The sequence below is a fragment of the Diabrotica undecimpunctata genome, chromosome 5 (assembly GCF_040954645.1).
Source record: "Diabrotica undecimpunctata isolate CICGRU chromosome 5, icDiaUnde3, whole genome shotgun sequence".
Classification (NCBI taxonomy): Eukaryota; Metazoa; Arthropoda; class Insecta; order Coleoptera; family Chrysomelidae; genus Diabrotica; species Diabrotica undecimpunctata.
In genome coordinates this window covers 135849285-135869498 of record NC_092807.1, presented here as the reverse complement: position 1 = coordinate 135869498, position 20214 = coordinate 135849285, and the positions used below count along the sequence as shown (strand labels likewise).

The window sequence follows — 20214 nt, the reverse complement described above, 5'->3', positions numbered from 1 at the left end:
AACTCAGTTCCTCCATGCTACTTGCTAGAATCACAGTGTCATCAGCATACCTTATGTTATTAATTATTTCTCCATTTATCTTTATGCCTTCTGTGCTTTCCTCCAGCGCTGTCTTAAATACTTAAAAAATAAAGTTCCGTATGGGTTTCGTATTATTAGCTGTGTTAGGAAAATTTGAACTCTAAGGTTGACGTTCTGGAAATTTTAAATACAAGTGACGTCACTTTGTATAAATCGTGACGTGCAAGTGTTTTACTTTGAAAAATGGTATATGTAACTCAGTGTAATGTACTACTTAATAATCAATAACTGGCTTTAGTTAGGTTTGATAATTTTTAAATTTAAAACTCTTTCCTGACGGTCAGCTAATGGATGTTTAAATTTTAACTTTGGAACCGTAAGATGGTTTTTCACAAATAGTAGAAAAAGTAAGTATTTATCGAAAAAATATTTTAGTAAAAATGTTGCGTATAAAAATTAAAAAAAAATGGTGTACTTATAAAGTCTGTAGACCCAGTAGAAGTAGAGTTGTAGCTCATGAAAAGTAGGTTCTTATTTGTCAAATTCCAAATCGAATATTTAGACGTGAAATAACCAAAAAATGAAGCTCTGTTCGGGGAAAACTCATCAAAACTTTTTGAAAGATTTTGAAAAAGCTTTATTTATGTTTTTTTTATAAATTTCTAAAATCAAACTTAAGCATGTAAAAATATCGTGAAAATTACCGCCTAATTAGCACCCCAAATAAAATCGATCGTTCCCGCTTGACAATTTACTTTATTTATGTATTGTTTATATGATCTGTAAGTTGGATCGGTTCAAAGTAATTATTTCAAAAAAATGGGTTTTAAAATAGAAGAAAAATATTAGAAATTTTGATGCTGTTGTTATCAAAATAATTTAGTCTATTAGTGGTACGAAAGATCTTGAAGAGTAATAAAGATATAGGTTTTGCTTTTCTGAATTTTATAATTTAGATTTGTTGTTTTTTTGTAAGACAAAAATTGGTTAATAAAGATATTGTTGTTCAAAGTTTGCATACAGTCGTAATGGGTGACTCGTTTAAGCCCTTTCAACTACAACTCTTTTAAAAATAAGGGTTTTAAAAAATGAATTCAAATGATCTTATTGCATTTAAAAAAATTTACAAAATAGTTTTTTTTATGTACTTCATAGCTTAAAAGCTAACCGAGTTATGAGTAAAAAACCAATCACATAGGAAGGGTACAAAAATAAAAGGGGCATTTTGTTCTTTTGAGTAAATCAATATAATTAAGAGATAATTTACATATGGCCTCATTAAAACACATATAATAAAAAACTATAAAATAATATCCCCTTATTACTGAATGTCTATAATATAAATGTACTTTTGTTTGTCTAATTATGTACTCGTTATAGACGATCTGTTAACATTCACGCACCATGTCATATCTGCAAAGGAACAAGGGGCTCATTCTTGCAATGTGCCCTTTTTTTGTACTTTATCTAAACGCATAGTCTCCTTAACGATTAAACAAAAGTTGGGTTTATCTGTGGGAAAATGAATGCAAATTTCTACTGTTAATTTATATTTAAATGGGAATAAGCCACAATTAAAGGTTAAAATACGTTTATTGACGTTTCAATTTCCACTTCGGAAATCGTTCTCAAAATACAAACATTAGTAAATTAAACAAATTTTGTTTTTTGTTACTTAGTGAAAAATTCTTCTAATGACTTAATTTTAACTGACTCATCTATATTGACAATTCAGACATACCTTATACATTTTAAAGTAGACGGCTTTAAAATGATATTGCCAATATTGTTCAGTTGCGTTCCTGGGACGACTTTACTTATAAGATAGTTCATTCGATTACATGAAATCAACTTTAACTTGAGAATATCCGTCAGAAAAGATCATAACATGTAATTCGTCTTTAAAAAGACAAATACATGCCATGATGACAGTAAAATTCTCCTGTTAGTGATTCCATAGTAAATTATGAGGGAAAAACCAGGAAAAAACCTCATAATACTATCCCGACATGGTAAGTATTTGATCGTGCATTTAGTTTACCTTCAATAAACACCAAATTCCGATTTTTTATGTTTGTTATTTAAAAAACATAAATGATGTATTCTCTATATGTTACTGACTTACCAATACTGGTATTTTCCTTTTAATAACTTCCTCTTTCAATATGGGTAACCAGATCCTACTACATTCTGCCGAGGAATTCGCGACACAATTGGTCTCATTTAGCATAATTAGAGCCGCTTCTTTGATTTTTCTGTTTTTACCATCCGTTTCTTTTAAGACTATATTTGAATCATTCCATTGAACCCTATTTTCATTATCCCATGCGTGTTTACAGATTTGAGATCTATCAAATGCTCTATTTTTAATATAGGATTGATGTTCACTTATTCTAACATTTAATGGTCTTGATGTTTCACCTAAATAAAACTGATCGCATTCACAAGGTATTTTATAAATGCAATTCTTTGTCCTTTCTTGTTCATTGTTAGGTTTGGTTTTGGACAAGATAAATCTCAACGTGTTTGTTGTTTTGAATGTTGTTGAAATGTTGAATTTATTTCCTATCCTTTCAAGCTTTTCCGATAATCCTTTTATGTATGGTATTGTTATTTTCCTCGTATTATTCCTTATCTCGTTCTAAGTTGTTTTGTTCTATTCGATCGGTTGTTGAAAATTCCTTATTTATAAACGATAAAGGATAATCATTTTTTAATAAAACAGATGTTAACAAATGTTTTTCCTCCAAGAACGAATTTTCGTTAGAACAAGTAATTTTGGCTCTATCGTATAAGGATTTAATAATTCCCTTTTTAATATTAATTCTCTAATAATTCTCCCATCTCGTTTTGGATTTTTCTAGTGATCTACCTGTTACTGGTCTCTAATTGATGATTTTCTTTGTAACTGCTTCTGAATCTCTCCTTTCTAGATGTCACATCCGTCTGCGTCTTTCTACCTTGATAAATTTATCGATGTCCTCTTCTTTCAAAAGTTCTCTTATTTCGTGGTTCATCAATTTTCTACATTTACCATTATCTATCTTTCGTGGGACTGCTATTCTCCGAATTACTTTTCTCTTTAACAGTCTTAATTTTTCTTCAACTTTCTGTGGCAGACATATTACTTCTACACCTTACGCGATTACTGGTCTAATTACTGCTCTAATCTGGGGCATCATACAATAAAAATATTGATAATTCAAATATTGTTAATCCTAACTTCATTGTGATCGAACGCAACACATTATACACTTTTTTCAACTTTTCAAATTTTAAAACAATACTCTGGAAAATGTATTAAATTTTTGCATAATTTTGGAATGAATTGCAAAATTCGTATAACAACGTTAATATTTATTTTTAATACAGATTTTAGTTCTATACAAAGAGCTTCTCATGACTTTTGATGTAAAATTCAACACTTTAGAATTTCTTAATTGAGTTTCCTATGGCCCATTTGATGATTCACTGATCCACTCAATATAATAATATTAGTAGTATAGTATTAAAAAACAATGTTGTTTTTTAAAGTAGTTTATACATAGTTATTATGTATTTTAATATTATAAAGTAAATTTTATATTTTCAATAAAACATATTAATAAACATCTACTCTAACTGCAATGCATTTTCATGGTTTTGCAATGACTAGACACGAAATAATGTGTAATTTTCTACTCAGTTTACAGATAATGTGGTAATAATGATATACTTACGTATGTTAATTGAGCTCACAGGGACTGAATGATTAACATGCAAAATTATGATCAAGAGATCAAAGGTTTTGAAACACGAGAATATCAGCACTACCATCCTCAGACTTGTTTGGCGGGGATTTTGTGGTCCGCATTCACCTGGAAAGATCTAATCGTTTTCGGTCTACTTCTTTATTGATTTAAATTAAAGATTTACTTGCTAATTTACAATTCATCACATCAAATCGAATCGGTGCTAAGTTTATATTGGCAAATAATTTTAAATGTAATAAATGAATAAAAAAAGTGCCTGCAATATGAATACTGCTTAATCGGATTTGTTTATAAATTATAAATAATTCGGTAGTATTTACAACGAAAACATAACAAGAAATATTTATGTCTGGCCAGATTAGTCATTCTATTGAGTACTTTAGGTTGTTCTGAAGAAATTTTGTGAATTGCAATAATTCGGTCATTGATTACGGGGTTTATATACGTTGCTGCGAAATTTTCTATTTCTAACATTTCGTTTACAAGTCCAAAAAATATTATCAAAGCCGTAACATTTTTATTATACAGTACGTAAATCTTTCAGCTGGACATTGGTAATACACATTGAGGTAAGTGTGGCAACTGCGCTTTATCTGTAAGTTATTGCAATGCAGTTAAACACCTTTGAAAAATTGTATTTTGTGCTATGCCCACCGAAAAACGAAAAAGTATTATTCTAAAAGAAGTTAAACACAAATCAATTCATTTAAAAAGATTGAAAAAACTATCCCGTCAGTGACATTTTCTTAATAAATTTCCATTTACTTACGTATAAAACTAGAGGTGGGAACAACAGTTAGGTATATAATTTTTAGTCAAAAAATGACATCAGTAAAAAGGCAAAATGACTCTTATTTATAAATAATTTACTTACTAACCTAAGTATGTACAAAAACTGTCAGTGTCGTTAATTAACAACAGTAAAATTACAGAAGGAATAATTAAAATAATAACGAAAAATGAAATATGTGATCGTGACTCAAATTAGCAAATTATTTAAAATAAGAAAACATTTGGCATGACTCACAAAATGTTATCCGTGTAAAGAAATTACTTACCCTTTGAATACGGTGTATGATAGAAAGAGGAAATGCAGCCTTTGATCAAAGGTTCGGCGTCGCGACGCTGTAAGAAGAAGATGTAGCGTAATTTTAGGTTATTATCAGTTTTACCCATCTGTATGCCTATCGTCGTCGAACTTTTTGTTCACAGCTTTCATTGTTTTTAACCGTGCTTTAATGTTCTAAATCTGTTCTATTGTTGGTGATTATATCTACAGCATAGATGGAGTAGTTAATCGATGTCAAGAACCGCTGTTATATGACGCTACCCGTGACGCTTTCTCGTGGCGCCTATTCCGTGACGCTCGCCTCATGATTTTACGATAGAGAAATAAAGTAATACAACACCAGTATAGAAGCTTCGCTTCAATATTTTAAATTATATTCCTATCTATGCTCCAACTTTTGCGTTAATTTTTTTTTGTCTATCTTACGTCAAATGAGTAATAGGGATGTTCACTAATTTTTAAATATAGTTAAATTCAGTTAAATTCAATAGATTATAAAATATATAAAAATATAGTAAACATGAAATTGTTTAAAAATATATATTTTTTAAGATAAATCAATTCTTAATTTTAATTTTGATGGAGGCTAGAAAAACGGCTCCTCGCAGCGAGGCTACGGTGTGTGACGTCAGCAGTCGTATCGACAACTTGTTGTGTATACGTATTTACGAAGTGTAACCAGTTCTTTAAGTATTTATACAGTGATAATGAAGCCAAATAAGTGGTGTTTGCTACAAAGAGAGGAAAAAACTAGAAAAGGCAGTTATTATGCAAGTTAGAAAAAAAAGAAATGCAAATATCTGTACCTCGGAAGGAATCAACACTATGTTCATTTTTAAAACTTTTAAAACTTGTTATAATTAAAAACAAATTTGTTCCTGTGTTTTTTAACCCTTTTAACGGACATGGTGTTGTATCCATCTAATAAAGTTATTGTACTGTAAGAATTAGTATGGGGTATTCTATGGGGTAAAAACTACAATCCTATTTGACTTTTACTGATAAAATTTATTTAACCATACAATTTACCTTTACAAATACAAATAATACATCTATGTATTTAACCAAAATGGCATTTTAAGTCCAAACCACTCAGTCATTCTCAAGTAAGTCTCCTTCTGGATAGTCACTATTAGTATTACTAGTAGGTATGCTTTAAGTTTTGATAAAAATCATGGCAAAATGTAGGAACATATGACAGTGATGCCAATAGATCGTTATACTTTTGTTGTGGTATAAGTATTGAACTTTGTGATACCAGTTGCAAATTTTTTGGCAATGTAAGGTGTCGCCTTCGAAACCTAACAAAGTCAATCTCCTGGTTTTCGTCATGAAAATTACTTTTTAAAAACAGAGTTCCAATGCTGTTTTATTTAACTTGCAGTTAAACACAGTTTGACAGAAGAATTTGTTGTTTGTTAATGTCTCTTTTCTATTAATCAAAGGCGGATTTTAAGATGTTTTGACATCATACAAAGACCTTAAATTTTTAAAATCTTCTAGTTCCATATTATGTACGGTATATTTCATTGAGGTTTGTCTGACTAACTGCTGCCAGTCCCAGGGCGTGTAAATAGAAATGGTCAGTTTTTTCTCTTTCGCTCTATCAGCGCATGGACAGTGTTCGCCTCCATGTGGGTATTACTCTTTAGTAGAAACTTCTGGATGATAATTTTTACTTTTTAAACAAGTATTAATGCTAACATTTTTATTCTGGCCGTAACATTTGTAAGACCATAGTATGATTTCTTCTATGTTACTGTCAGGAATGACGGTATCTGCCCATTTTAGTAATGCAGATCTTATTTCATTTCCACTACAAATAGTTTATCAGAACTTTTGTCTATATCAGACTGATCTTCGTTATCAAAACTCAAGGCATCTCTAATAATATGCTCTTCATTTAAAACATCATTGCTTGGTGTATTATTTGATTCTGAAATTAAACAAGGCGTATAATATTGGTTGTAAAAGATTTAATAATATTGCTAGTCTAAGGTTGGTATCAAATCACTACATTACCCTTTTTCGAGGTTATGCTTTTTAATAATTTAAAAATAATAAGCAAAAAGGTAGCTTATCTGTAAATTCAGTAGAAGAATTCGCAGAACTTTTTAGTAGGTACTATAAAAATCTTTCTCCTACGAGAATTATGGTTCATTGTTCTTATTATTAGTAACAAACCACTGTAAACACACCATAAATGGCAAAAGTATTATTAGATCACTAACAGTCTACCTCTCATCATAGAGATATGCGCGGCGGTAATTCACATGCTTAGAGGGACAAAACATTAAGTGTACATGGTGTTTTATCCCTCTAAGTAAAAATGGCCTTGGTGTTCTTTTAAAGGTCACTTTCTTTATCGGCAAATGGTTTAGGACCTAGTGCTCTATTCCTTTAAATAAAGTTATAAAAGTTAATTATTAGTCTGTAAAAGTGTCAAAATTGAAAAAATGAACATAGTGTTGTATCCCTCCGAGGTACAGATATAAAAACCTGTGGTTTGACAATTTTAAGTGAATATGGTGTTAAATTATTTGGAACTATAATAAAAATCTTCTCAGAATTGTTTTTAGATGTATTTAGACACCCAGGAACAAAACACCACTTATTCGGCTTCATTATCGGTGATCAAATACTTAAAAAACTGGTCACACTTCGTAAATACGTATACAAAATAAGTTGTCGATACGACTGCTGACGTCACACACCGTAGCCTCGCTGCGAGGAGCCGTTTTTCTAGCTTCAATCAGAATTGAAATTAAGAATTGATTTATCTTAAGAAATATATATTTTTAAACAATTTTATGTTTGCTATGTTTTTATATATCTTATAACCTATTGAATTTAACAATATTTAAAAATTAGTGAACATCCCTATTGGACTTCCTCGCAATAATACCGCTCCCAGTATAGCTGTTGAGCATTATATTTATGTTACGAAATTTAATTTTTATTTTATATAAATAATTATATTTTTTGTAAGTTTATTTAATATATTTATATATGTTTTAGATCCCATTATACGTGAAATCGGTGCACAGAGACTGAAATCATCTCGAGGAGAAGACGATTGCTGTTATAACTATTGCTTTTCGGCGGCAAGGGGTGCAGATAAACAGCAGCTCCAAGAAGAAAACATCGAAAGAGAGGACGAACGACAACACAGAGATTTATTAAGCGTTTGTGAGCACTGTCCAGGGCGGCCTCCCAACTCGTCGAGCCCCTTTAAGGGGGTTCTTCACCACGGACTTTTAATAAAGTGTTTCTTCTATGGACAGCATGGATAACATTCTTACAGACAGAAAGACTGGTTACTTTGTTGGTTATGTGCGAATACGGTATTCGGACGATGATCCGGTTCTCGAACGTATGGAGACATTCGTGCTCATAGAATTTGTAGAAGTTTTAGGCGATATGTGTTCTGATACTGGATGGCTCAAACAGGTCTGTCTGTGGTCGTGCATGTTGCTCAATTTTTCCAATGACACACCTTAAGACCTATGGTGGCAGGTTTAGACGATTCACTTCCTAGATCTTTTGCAAATAATTATAAGCCAAAACACCAAATTCTATATTATTCTATATTCTATATTAGTTCTATTGAAGTTTTATTACCTTCTCAACTAATTACAATTACACATTTTGGGCTATTAAGATCAAGATTGAATATCCTGGTTAATATTTTTAAGTAACCATGTAAGAGAAAGGTTGTGAGTTTACTATATGCTTGTATTAAAATTTAAAATATACAAAGTCCAACAAAAAAATTGTTCTAATAAATAAACAGATTACATATTAAACAAATATTTGTGAAATCTGAATTTTATTCGTTTTATAGTAGAAATTACCCATTAAACATAAAGCATAAAACAAACCATACCAAACCATAGACGGTAAACTATTCTTCATCATTCTATTTTATCAATTACCAATACCAGTAACACATTTGTTTATAATTTCAACTATAACAATAGATATCGAGGGCCTAATAGCCCAAAAAGAGTCAACTCTTATTTAAATTATAAACACAATTTTCTATCAACAATAATTTATTAACAATTTTGTTTTATAGATGAATTTTAATTAGGTAATTAAAATATATCAATTTGTATTAGTTTGGGTTTATAATTTTGTAAAAATGCAGAGCAGCAACGGATCTAGGATTTTCCTAAAGATATAGAAAATTATTGCAATAATCGTAATAGGATAATTAATTTAATTTTATCGTAAAAAGTGTTCAAATAAACTATAACGTACAGTTTTAACTACCTACATTTAATAAACGTACGTATATCTGTACATTGCTCCCCATTTATATAACAAAGGTAATCTATATCGACGACAGGATACTTTCAGAAAACAAAAAAGGTATTTCATATTTTTAAACACAGAAATTGAAGAACAATACGAAAAGCTTATTTTAAGCAGCTTTGATGCTAGACATACAAGACGAGTAATTTATTTTAATGTAAAAATGTCGTTTTATATTTTAATAACCAATTGTCTAGAATCAAAGATATTTCCAGATTAAGATGCCTTAAACAAATGACTTCTTTAATATCGGTAAATTTCCAGAATCATTGAGATCTTTTAAAATAATGAGAATCACTCGTGTTAAAAAAACGTACGCGTTTTAGCAGTTATACAGCAATAATAAGGTATTAAATTAATACCAATCAAAAATAATTGGGTATCACTTATCGCTTATATTGTTTTTTTCATTCATCATTAAAATAAAAGGGTAACTGAACTTCCTCTTTTTGGAAATAATTCAAAATCAGTACTGTTATTATACTAAAAATGTCATTTTGTTGTAGAAAATTATTACCCCTGGTTTTTAAAAATGTCTAGTTATTCTTGCCGGCGGTAGGATTCGAACTCCGGACCACCGGCATGCGAGGCAAGCATCCTACCGCTTGCGCTACGCAGGCCCCCAAAAATCGATAATGTTGTAAAAAACAGTTTAGGTATCTATGTTAATTTTTTATTAAATACGTTGATTATGTTGCATGATTCTGGAATTTTACCGAAATTATGAGAATAGTAAAGGTTGTGTATATTTGTACAGAAATTTAAGATATATTAAAAAACATTTGCTTCTGTATACCGAATATATCTTGTGACCTGTCGATATATCTGTTCAAAAAATAAAGAGTATCATTCAATAAAGAATATAATAAAATGCGCACAATACATTTTCATTACTTTCTAAGATTACTGTGTGTAACTCATTTTATATTTTTGTATAAGACGTTCTTTCTATTACAAATTGTTGCTAAATATGTAATTAAAAATATTGTACCTATGTGATTTAAAGACAAAAGCCATACGACCATTTTATACATGCAAATCAATAAAACAATGGATGATTTTCACTAATGTGTATTTGTACAACGAATTTCCAACTATAAACAAAGACTCAATAGTCTCACTTAGAACCATTATGGGATTTTAAAATTTAAGTGATATTCCAATTCAAATGTAAGTACAGCACAATCATAAAACACCATAATTTGAGGGAATTTTGGTTCCCTAAATAAATCAAACCTATCTTGAGCGTTACAATAACCTGTATATATATATATATATATATATATATATATATATATATATATATATATATATATATATATATATATATATCACATCTCCAAGCGAAAGCTTAGCTATTTCTTCGATGTATTAAAAGCCGATATATGACAAAGGCGAACAATTCGTGAACCTTTTGTGTTTGAATTAATTATCAGCAGTGTTATGCTGTCATTTCATGCTTTTATGCCTTCATTAGACACTCGGGCTGGATAAAAAATCAAAGGCGGAAGGCAAACGAATGTTTCCTAGTTGTTTAACATTCAAGTGACAATTCACAAAACGACCTAATGATATAGGTTTCTGTCTTTGTGCTATACGAAATGTGCAAAAGTTCACAACTAACACAAGCTCACAATTGCTTCGATGTATTAAAATTGGGAGACATTCGTTGGCAGCCCGAGTATCTGATGAAGGAATTGGAGCCTGAAATGACGGCATAACACTCTGCTGATTATCAATTCAAACATAAGAGGTTGAAGAACTGTTCTCCTGTTCTCTCCAAATGTATAATTTGTTGTTTAATGTTGGGAGTGTATTGTATGAATATCATGTAGTTTCATTTAATACAATATACACTGGTACTTACAAATAACATACGTTTATTAACATTTGTAAGAATTTATAAAAGAACTTTCTAATACGCTTTTCAGACTTAATGCAAATTGTCTGTCGAAGTTTAGAAAGTCAATTCCACGGCGATTGTACATAAAAAACAGTTTCCATTTTATAATATGGAAGTTATGAGCGTTAAAATATGTAAAAGGTACAACGACATTAGAATAAGTAGTAATAATACATTTATATTTGGTTGAAAATCAATGATGATGCCAAAAAACTTAAACAATATTGCCAAGTGTTTTCTATTTATTTTACCAATGTAAGTTTAAACTTAAGCTACGTAATACTAAAATTTGTTAAATATCCTAAAAAACGCCTTTTAAGTTATTGGCTTAACCATTTTTGGAGTTTTTACCTAAAACTAGATTATTCTGTTATATTTCGGAAGCTATTTTCATGTGCCATTTTAATGGTATTTAGTATATTAAATGGAAATTAACCACAAGTTACAGACGTGGAAATCGGAACGTAGGTATCAATGTATTTTCAACTGAAATTGTGGTAAATTCCCATTAAAAATAATAAATATTATGTTGCATATTATATTATTTTTTTATTTGTTGTTCAAGCCAACGTAGTTTTTATTATTTCTTGAAAATAAAACCAAAATAATAATATACTTTCAATTGTATAATATAATCACAAAAGGCAGTGGAATACAACTGATTATTATAGAATTTTCAGCTATTTAATCTAAAAAAAACCATTAGCAATTGAAAACAAAGATTCGACATAATAATGTGCTGTTTGAAGGTTACAGCTAAAAAAAAACAAGACAATAACAAGAAAAAAAGGAAAATTTTGGTATTCGAAGGTAGATACTCCAAGAACAAAAATAATAATTTAAGCATCCACTAAAACAAGTGAGCCATTTGAATGAACTAAGGTGTTATATAATTTTTCTACAAAGGTAAAGACATTAATTATACATTGACAATTTTCAATATACATGTGGAACAATTCACAAAATTTTGAACAAAGGGAAACAATACATTTTTAATACATTGATCGATCACACACCAACTCTGTTGTATTGATGGAACAGCTGGGTTATGACGCAAAAAGATAACTCTGGAATATAAGCTAGCGAAATGAAATTTAAGGGTAAAAGGCATTCAAACGTAAACCATTTGACCAATGTGTGTTGCTTGTGATGACCTATGGTGCCGACACTTTGATATTGACAACTTCTAAAACGCTGCAAATAGCTCAGAGGACAATGGAAAGGTCAATGCTGAGTATATCGCTTCGTGATCGAGTTAGAAATGAAGACTTAAGACGAAGAACAGGAGTTACCGATGTAATTTCCCGAATTGCCACACTGAAATTGCCGGATGCGTCGCCCAAATCAGTAAAGAAAGATGGAAAAGAAGTAGAAAAAGACTCCCTACTCGTTGTACTGACGATCTCAAGAAAATGTCAAGAAATTGGATGAAAAGTGCTCAAGATAGAGCACAATGGACAAAAATGAGGGAGGCCTATACCTAGCAGTGGACGCAAAGGGCTGGGTGATTATGATGATGATGAAAAGGATTAAAAGACTTCATATCCAGAGAAATTAAGAAGTGATTACCTACTAGATCAATCTGAAAATATTACCATACAGTACACAATGGAAAACATATAAACAGAATAGGTGAACATTAAGTAAGTAAACGAATATTAATTTACAAACCAAAATAGAGGAGAAATTTACATCAAAAGGCTACATCAAAGGAGAAACCGAAGTTTGATGCAAAGACAAGCAACAAAAGCCTAGACCCTGTAATGAAGAATAAACTGTATATTATCATTATATTCATCATTAGCTCAACTCTTCTGTATGAATCTTGTCCTGCTTTAAAATGTTTATCAATTCCAACTTCGTATGTAGTATTCGAAATTATATTTTCTGTGACAAATATATTTCTAATCCGCTTATTAACATTAGCCTTATAAAGAGCATTACTTAGTTATAAACTCACCAACTATGTTGTTGTCCCTAACTATGTTGTTTGGTGTAACTAGCAAACCCAGATATGCGAAGTCCTTCACGCTTACAAAGTTATATTCTCCTACCGTATGTTTTAGAGCTAGACCTTAGTTCTACTAACTTGTCAGCTAACGCACAGCTGGCATAAGTTTTAGACCGCTCTTCTACACTGTTTTTCATATTAGGCCGCTTCTATCACATCTCTTCCACTTCTAGCTGTGATATTGACGTCGTTAGGAAACGTAAAATTACTTTTTGTTATTTTTCCTCTGGTATTGACCAATTTTCTAATGTTTTTCTAATTTTTTTCTAGAGTAATATTGGGTAGGGTACATGATAAGACATCTCCTTGTCATAGTAGTTTTCTAACATGGATTGTATCTGCAGTTCTGTTTGAAATCAGACAGTATTATGAATTTTATATTTTATTTTGTGCTTGCATTGTACAATAAAAGATGTGCTACTTGAACTCTTTTAATGTTTAGATCAGAAAGTTTCTAATAATGTTATCATATAGCTATATTGAAAGTCATTAACTGGGGGAAATTTTTATATAAAATTGCATGTAGTATTTGTAATAATAGTCAACATTATGTTGACTATTATTACATTGACATAAACATACAAAAATTGACTAAAAAATGGAAGGAATGGCCAGTCTTTGAGATGAAACTTTTCTGTAGTTATAAGAAAATTATGGAAACAATAATACAAGACCATGAGATATACACTGAACGGCAAAAAAAGTGGCCACTCTATAAATTTCCGAAAATAAAAATTCATTTGAAGTTTTATGCACTGTTTTTTATTGCGTCTCAATTTAAATATTTATTGCGATCATGTATGCTTGTTTTGACAGTTTTGTCGCTAATGCCGTTGTTTTCTGTAGTCGCTGTTTATCTTCTAAGTTAAAAACATTTAAATAAACAGTAATTTAGCTTTTCAAAAGTGGAATTCGACTAAGTGAATAATTATTACGTGATAAGATATGGTACTACAGTACAACAACAATGCAATGCAATAATTCGAGCAACATTTACAGTAGATGTTGCTCGAATTATTGCATTGCTACAAGACGGAAAAAGTCCAGTTTATACATCCAAAACCTAGGGTATTCCGAGAACTACAGTACGGTGAGCTTTCCATCGCTTTATAGAGATGGTACATACTCATCGACCTGGTTCCAGTGTTACCTCGCAAAAAAATGATCGTTTTATTGTGATGGAACTTTTAAGAAAACTCCATTCCACTGCAATTGCTGCAAGAAACCGTCTGCAGGAGGTTCGAAATGTGAATGTAAGTGAGAGGACGGTTAGAAGACACCTCAATGAAAGAGCATGGCAAGCAGGCCGGCTATTGTTCCCGAATTACAACCCAGACACTGTAGGAATCGATTAATTTTTGCTCGACAATATCAACACTGGGATAAACAGAATTGGAGCCGAATTCTCTTTATTAATGATTCGCGGTTCTGTTTGAAGTCTGATGTTGGTCGAGAGATGGTTTGGAGATAAAGAAATGAAAGATATTCTCAAGCTAATATGTTCCAAAGAAGAAAGTTTGGCGACGGTGGTGTCATGGTTTTGGGCTGAATTCTAATGGGAAGCTCGAACTGACCTTATTTTCATCAATGGCTCCCTGAATGCTCATCGGTGTATAGAGGATGTTTTGGCAGAAGCAGTAGTTTCATTTGATCCCTTTATTGGGGACAATTTCGTCTTTATGCATAATAATGCACGGCCGCATACTGCAAGAATCGTGGTAAATTATATGGGGGAAGTAGAAATGAATACTATAGAATAGCCAGCCTGCAGCCCTGATCTGAAAAATATTGAACATATTTGGGATGAACTTAATCGTAGGGTTAGAAGTCAATCAGGTCATTCATAAAGTCTTGCAAAACCTCAAAACATGCCTCGTGAAGAATATGAACGTATTTCTCGAGTTTTTATTTAAAATTTGTTCCTTTCCCTTTCAAATCGTATGCAAACGGTTATTGATTTTTAGAGCATAATACTTTGCAAATATTAATTTAAATATTTTGCAAAATTTACTAACCATGACAAATTGAGTTATATTAAGTAATGCAAACAAAACAGGTCAATAAATATAAATAATTTAACAATATAAAATGCTGGTAAATACAAAGAAAACTAAGGATGCGATAAATAGGTATATACTATTATGAGAATATGTTTGAATCAATCAATAAAAGTCTAAAAAATAAGTTAAAGCTAAAGTTTTTCGACTTCGAATAAGAAAATAGTAGCATCACACCCAGTATTACGATCTCTAGCTCCCATATATCTTAAATAGAACAAACGATTTATAAAATGGGAAGGCAAATGGAAACAGCAAAGAAATGGTCGAAAGTTGGAGGGTTAGAGAATCTATTGAAGATTAAGGATTTAAGGTTAACAGGTCGAAATCGAAGTATGTGTGGTTGGAAGGAACAGGAATGGTTGGGAATATCGAAGATTGCTTGGGGAAAAACTAGAACAAGTATGAGAGTTTAAATACCTTAGCTCCTACACAACGGAAAATAGTACACTTGATCTGAATATTGCCCACAGGATACAGACTGGTTGGTTGTGATCGAAAAATCGTGGAAGGGCTGAAAGGAAAGATATACAAGAGTGTGATGAGGTCTGCGTTGGTGTACATCGATGTAGTGTTAGACAGACAGGTTTACTTGAATAAAACAAACAGATTGAAACTAATATTACTTATGTAGAGTCAATAAAAAATGTTGGATCAGAAATAATGGCAAAAGTAACAATTTCAGAGGTAACTACAGCATTGGAAAACATGAAGAGAAATAAAGCTGCAGGAGAAGATAGTATTACCACAGATATGATATTAGAAGGAGGTAAGGAACTAATTGCAATTGTAACTAAGCTTGTGGACAGTTGTTTACATCAGGGCAAAGTCCCTAAGAGCTGGAACAACTCTAAAGTAATCTTATTACACAAGAAAGGTGATAGTCGAAAATTGGAAAACTACAGACCCATCAGTCTACTGTCACACCTGTTTAAAATACTCACCAAAGTCATAACTACTCGACTAACAAGGAAATTAGACGAATACCAACCATATGAACAGGCAGGTTTTAGAAAAGGCTATTCAACTTCCGATCACCTGTTAACCACAAAAATATTAATAGAAAAATGTAACGAATACAAGTTTCCAGTTTTCCTAGCATTTGTAGACTACGAAAAAGCTTTCGATACCATAGAACACACGGCCGTAATAAACGCAATGCAAAATTGTAGAATAGACAGCAGATATATTAACTTAATAAAAGAAACTATAAACCAAGCTACAGCTACATACTACCTAAATGAAAATGAACACACGAACCCTGTACCATTAAACAGGGGAGTCAAACAAGGAGATACTTTATCACCCAAACTGTTCACCTTAGTTTTGGAGGACGTTTTTAAAAACCTAAATTGGAAATATAAGGGAATAAACATCAATGGCCGCTACCTCAGTAATCTACGATTTGCAGATGACATAATCCTGATAGCTACTGACCTACAAGAAATGCAAATCATGCTTTTAGAACTACATACCGAATCTTCTAAAATAGGACTGAAAATGAATTTAAACAAAACAAAAGTCATGCACTCCGAAGACACCGTGACAATAATAAACGATAAAGTTATAGAAAAAGTTGAAGAATATATATACTTAGGACAAAAAATAATACTAAATAGGGAAATTCAAACTGAAGAAATAAAAAGAAGAAGAAAGTTAGCTTGGGCAGCATTTGGTAAACTGAACTATATACTCAGAAATCAACAAATCCAATTACATCTTAGATCTAAAGTTTTTGATGCATGCATTATTCCGATATTAACTTATGCGGCACAAACATGGACAATCACAAAAAAGAACATGAATATACTTAGAGTCACTCAACACGCGATGGAAAGAGCAATGCTAGGTATATCACTTAAGGACAAGAAAACAAACACATGGATAAGACAGAAAACCAAAGTCACCGATGTGGTGCAAAAATCATTAAAGTTGAAATGGAAATACGCTGGACATGTAGCTAGGAGCGATCTAAACAAATGGCACAGATCAATTTTAACCTGGAGACCATACCGACACAAAAGACCCAGAGGCAGACCTCCTATGAGATGGATAGATGATCTGAAAAGGACTGCCGGGAAAAAATGGCTACAAGTAGCGTACAACAAAAAACAATGGAAAGGAAGACTTGAAGAGGCTTATGTTCAGATGTGGACGTGAATGGCTAGATGAAGAAGAAGAAGAAGAAGAGTCACAAGTAGGTTTCCTATTTAATTAAATAACTATATAATAATAATGCGTCCAATTCAATTGATTCACGATTAAGCACAAAGAAGCTGCTTAGTAGCACTTGTATTTTATATGAAGATGTTTGGTCTTGGAAGACTTGGGTCTTTTATACCCAAGAAATAGTTTACTTTAATTTTGGACTATTTCCCCAATGAATTACCTCAATTTAACATTTACTAAATACTAATTTAAAACATGCGAAAGTTTTTATTTTTAATATGCACGTACTATGTTAAAATTTTGCTTTGTAAGTAAAATAGTTTTGTCCTTGGTAAATTGTTGGTCGTTTGGCAGAATTCTTTTTCAACCACTTTATAACTCTTACCGTAAGCTTATACATAATAAAATTTAAATCGAGGAATAGAGTGAAAATCATCTATATTTTAACGTTGGAACTTTTAATTTCATGCTACGCAGACAGATCTAGTTGGCTACTTGGTATTCTTTTTTAGAAAAAAAAATTATAATATTTAAGCACATAGAATTTGTCTAGGACTGCATTTGATGTGGAGTCAGGGAAATACCGACATTTTTTGTCAATTATTCGGTATTTTTGTATGACTAATAGGCAGAAAACACGTTTTCGTATACCTACCAATGTACTGGAAAATATAGGAAGGAGTTTGGTATTAACTGACTCTCATTTTTTTAAAATGGCTGTTGCAAAAGTATAAAATTTTACTATATAGTTGTTGATGTTGAAGATGTATTTACTAATTTTTTATGAGTTTTTATTTGATACAGTGAGTTTGTTTGCCATAAGGTAGTTGTACCAATAATTGACGCTTCAACAATAAATTTTCAATAAAAATTAATTCATATTTTAATATTGCTAATTAAAAAAGACATCTAATGTGGTAAATTAGAAATATAACCACTGTATTTTCTCAACAAACAACGATTTAGGTATTCCCATGTTATCCTTTTCATATCAATCCGACTATTTCAATAGACACCTCTCTGTTTAAAAAGTCTCCTCCATTTACATTATATGGCTATCTTTTCTTGTGGTCTCTTAGTATCTCGCTGCCGTTTAGTAATTGCCTTTGAAGAGTTTTCGCGAATGTTATCTCTATTCTCTTTTAACTTGATTTTATTTAATGTTTTGATTTAGGCTAATGCTTCATTTGTCTATCTTTAATCTTCATCAATTTGGCTTATGTTTACTAAAAATTTTAAAGTGTCTATATATATATATATATATATATATATATATATATATATATATATATAAATATTATATATTCCTATTTTTTCCTATATTTTCATATTTCACTGGTTGACATATTTTTTCGTCCATTTTATCCTCTATTATTATTGCATTATTTTGTGTTTTCTTATAAAACTTTCTTATTTGAATATTTTTTCTTTGTTTTCATTTTTCGTAAAAATTATGATATGATGTTGTATCGTTGTTTCGCCCAACTAGCTCACTATTAGTGTATATCTATTATCTTTAAAGGAGCATGTATTTCTTAATGAATAAGCACACATTTCTTTTACATACCAAAGGTGCTAATTACGAATTTCTAAAAAGTGTCAAAAATAGGGCCTGCGTCAATAATTGGTTCAGTCACCTTGAATGCGATGAGAGATCTTATGAAATTCAATAATTACATCCGGTTGATGCAAACCAAAGATCTAAATCGGTCCAAATCTTTTGAAACCTTATTCAAAATAAGCTAAATTACTAAGTCGCACTTTCTTCCCAAAGCAATAACTGGAGAGCTATTCACTAAACGCTAAGCTTTTCCCTTAAGTTGCATTTGTCTCTTTCATTGCTAAATCTATAATAAATAAGGAGGCAGTACATATTAACTAATGTTTATTTCATTATTATGCATAATACATGATTTTTATATAACATGTAAGTGGTATATTGAAAGCAGCATTTTTAAAATATTATATTTAAACATTAATTGGTTGAAATGTATAAAAATATTTACAAAAACAATATTTGTGCAACGTGCCAAAAGAAAGTGTTTGAAATTTTCACGTGGTTATCAAAAATACTTTTTGCGAGAGTTGAAGATCATATATTTTGTTCCACACTTCTGCGCAATTAGAGTTCTTACTTTTCATTTCAGTAAATAGAGCTTTATGTTAGTTATCTAGATTTATTTAGTTACTCTAACACTTCTTGAATCATTAAGAGATTTTGTTCGTGGCTTGGCAATTTTCTTTTTCACTTCAGGGGGTCTCCAAAACACCTTTATGGTTACTGGTTTCATCGACATAAAAACACTATGTCGGAAACTGAAGTTGTGCTTCATTCATTTTCACGTCTGTTTTCTTTGCATCTTAACAGCTTTCTTTTTGTTGGAACTTTTTCTTTGAGCTTATGCCTCTATTATCTCAAGAGTATCCATAAAGGGCGTACTGGTTAAAATTTATAATTTTTGAGCTCTTCTTTTTTGAGCTTCAGAACATTCCATTTTGGTAGTATCCTAATTTCACCTAAGTTGATGACTCAACGTTGTCAATAGAAAAGTTAGTTGATATTGCCGGAAATTGTTTAGCGTGATTGTCTTCTGGACTATCTTTATTAATCATTAATAATGTTGAATCGGGAACATCTATTATTTCAACTTGATCCATAGATTAAAACTGGTGTGTTCAAAAGGTCAAAATTTAACTGAGCTACTGATTTTTTTTTCATTATTGATATCTAAGGAAATTTCACAATGTATTACTTCTAATTCACCTTCAGTGAATTTTTTTTACTTCCACATACTTCCTCCCATATACTAACAGATTCTATCTCCTTTTAGTTTTCTCTGTTTGAGACAGATTCTGCTGCTTACACCGTTAATATTTCTTGTTCAATTGCTTTTGGGTGTATGGTCTGTCACTTA

The 20214-nt window shown here is 31.1% G+C and overlaps 1 protein-coding gene and 1 long non-coding RNA gene across 2 annotated transcripts in view; one reads left to right on the top strand and one right to left on the bottom strand.

Moving 5' to 3' along the window:
- Mid1 (calcium-permeable channel component Mid1) overlaps nt 1–10475 on the top strand; it is a 426078-nt gene extending 415603 nt beyond the window's left edge. Inside the window, exon 3 of the mRNA XM_072532776.1 lies at nt 7861–10475. Within this exon, the coding sequence (XP_072388877.1) occupies nt 7861–8135 (275 nt within the window). The 3' untranslated portion in view covers nt 8136–10475. The remainder of the gene's footprint in view (nt 1–7860) is intronic.
- Nucleotides 1–20214, bottom strand: part of LOC140441834 (uncharacterized) — a 57799-nt gene that overhangs the window by 16484 nt on the left and 21101 nt on the right. The window contains exon 2 of the long non-coding RNA XR_011951037.1: nt 3741–3878. This is a non-coding gene — a long non-coding RNA (uncharacterized lncRNA). The remainder of the gene's footprint in view (nt 1–3740; nt 3879–20214) is intronic.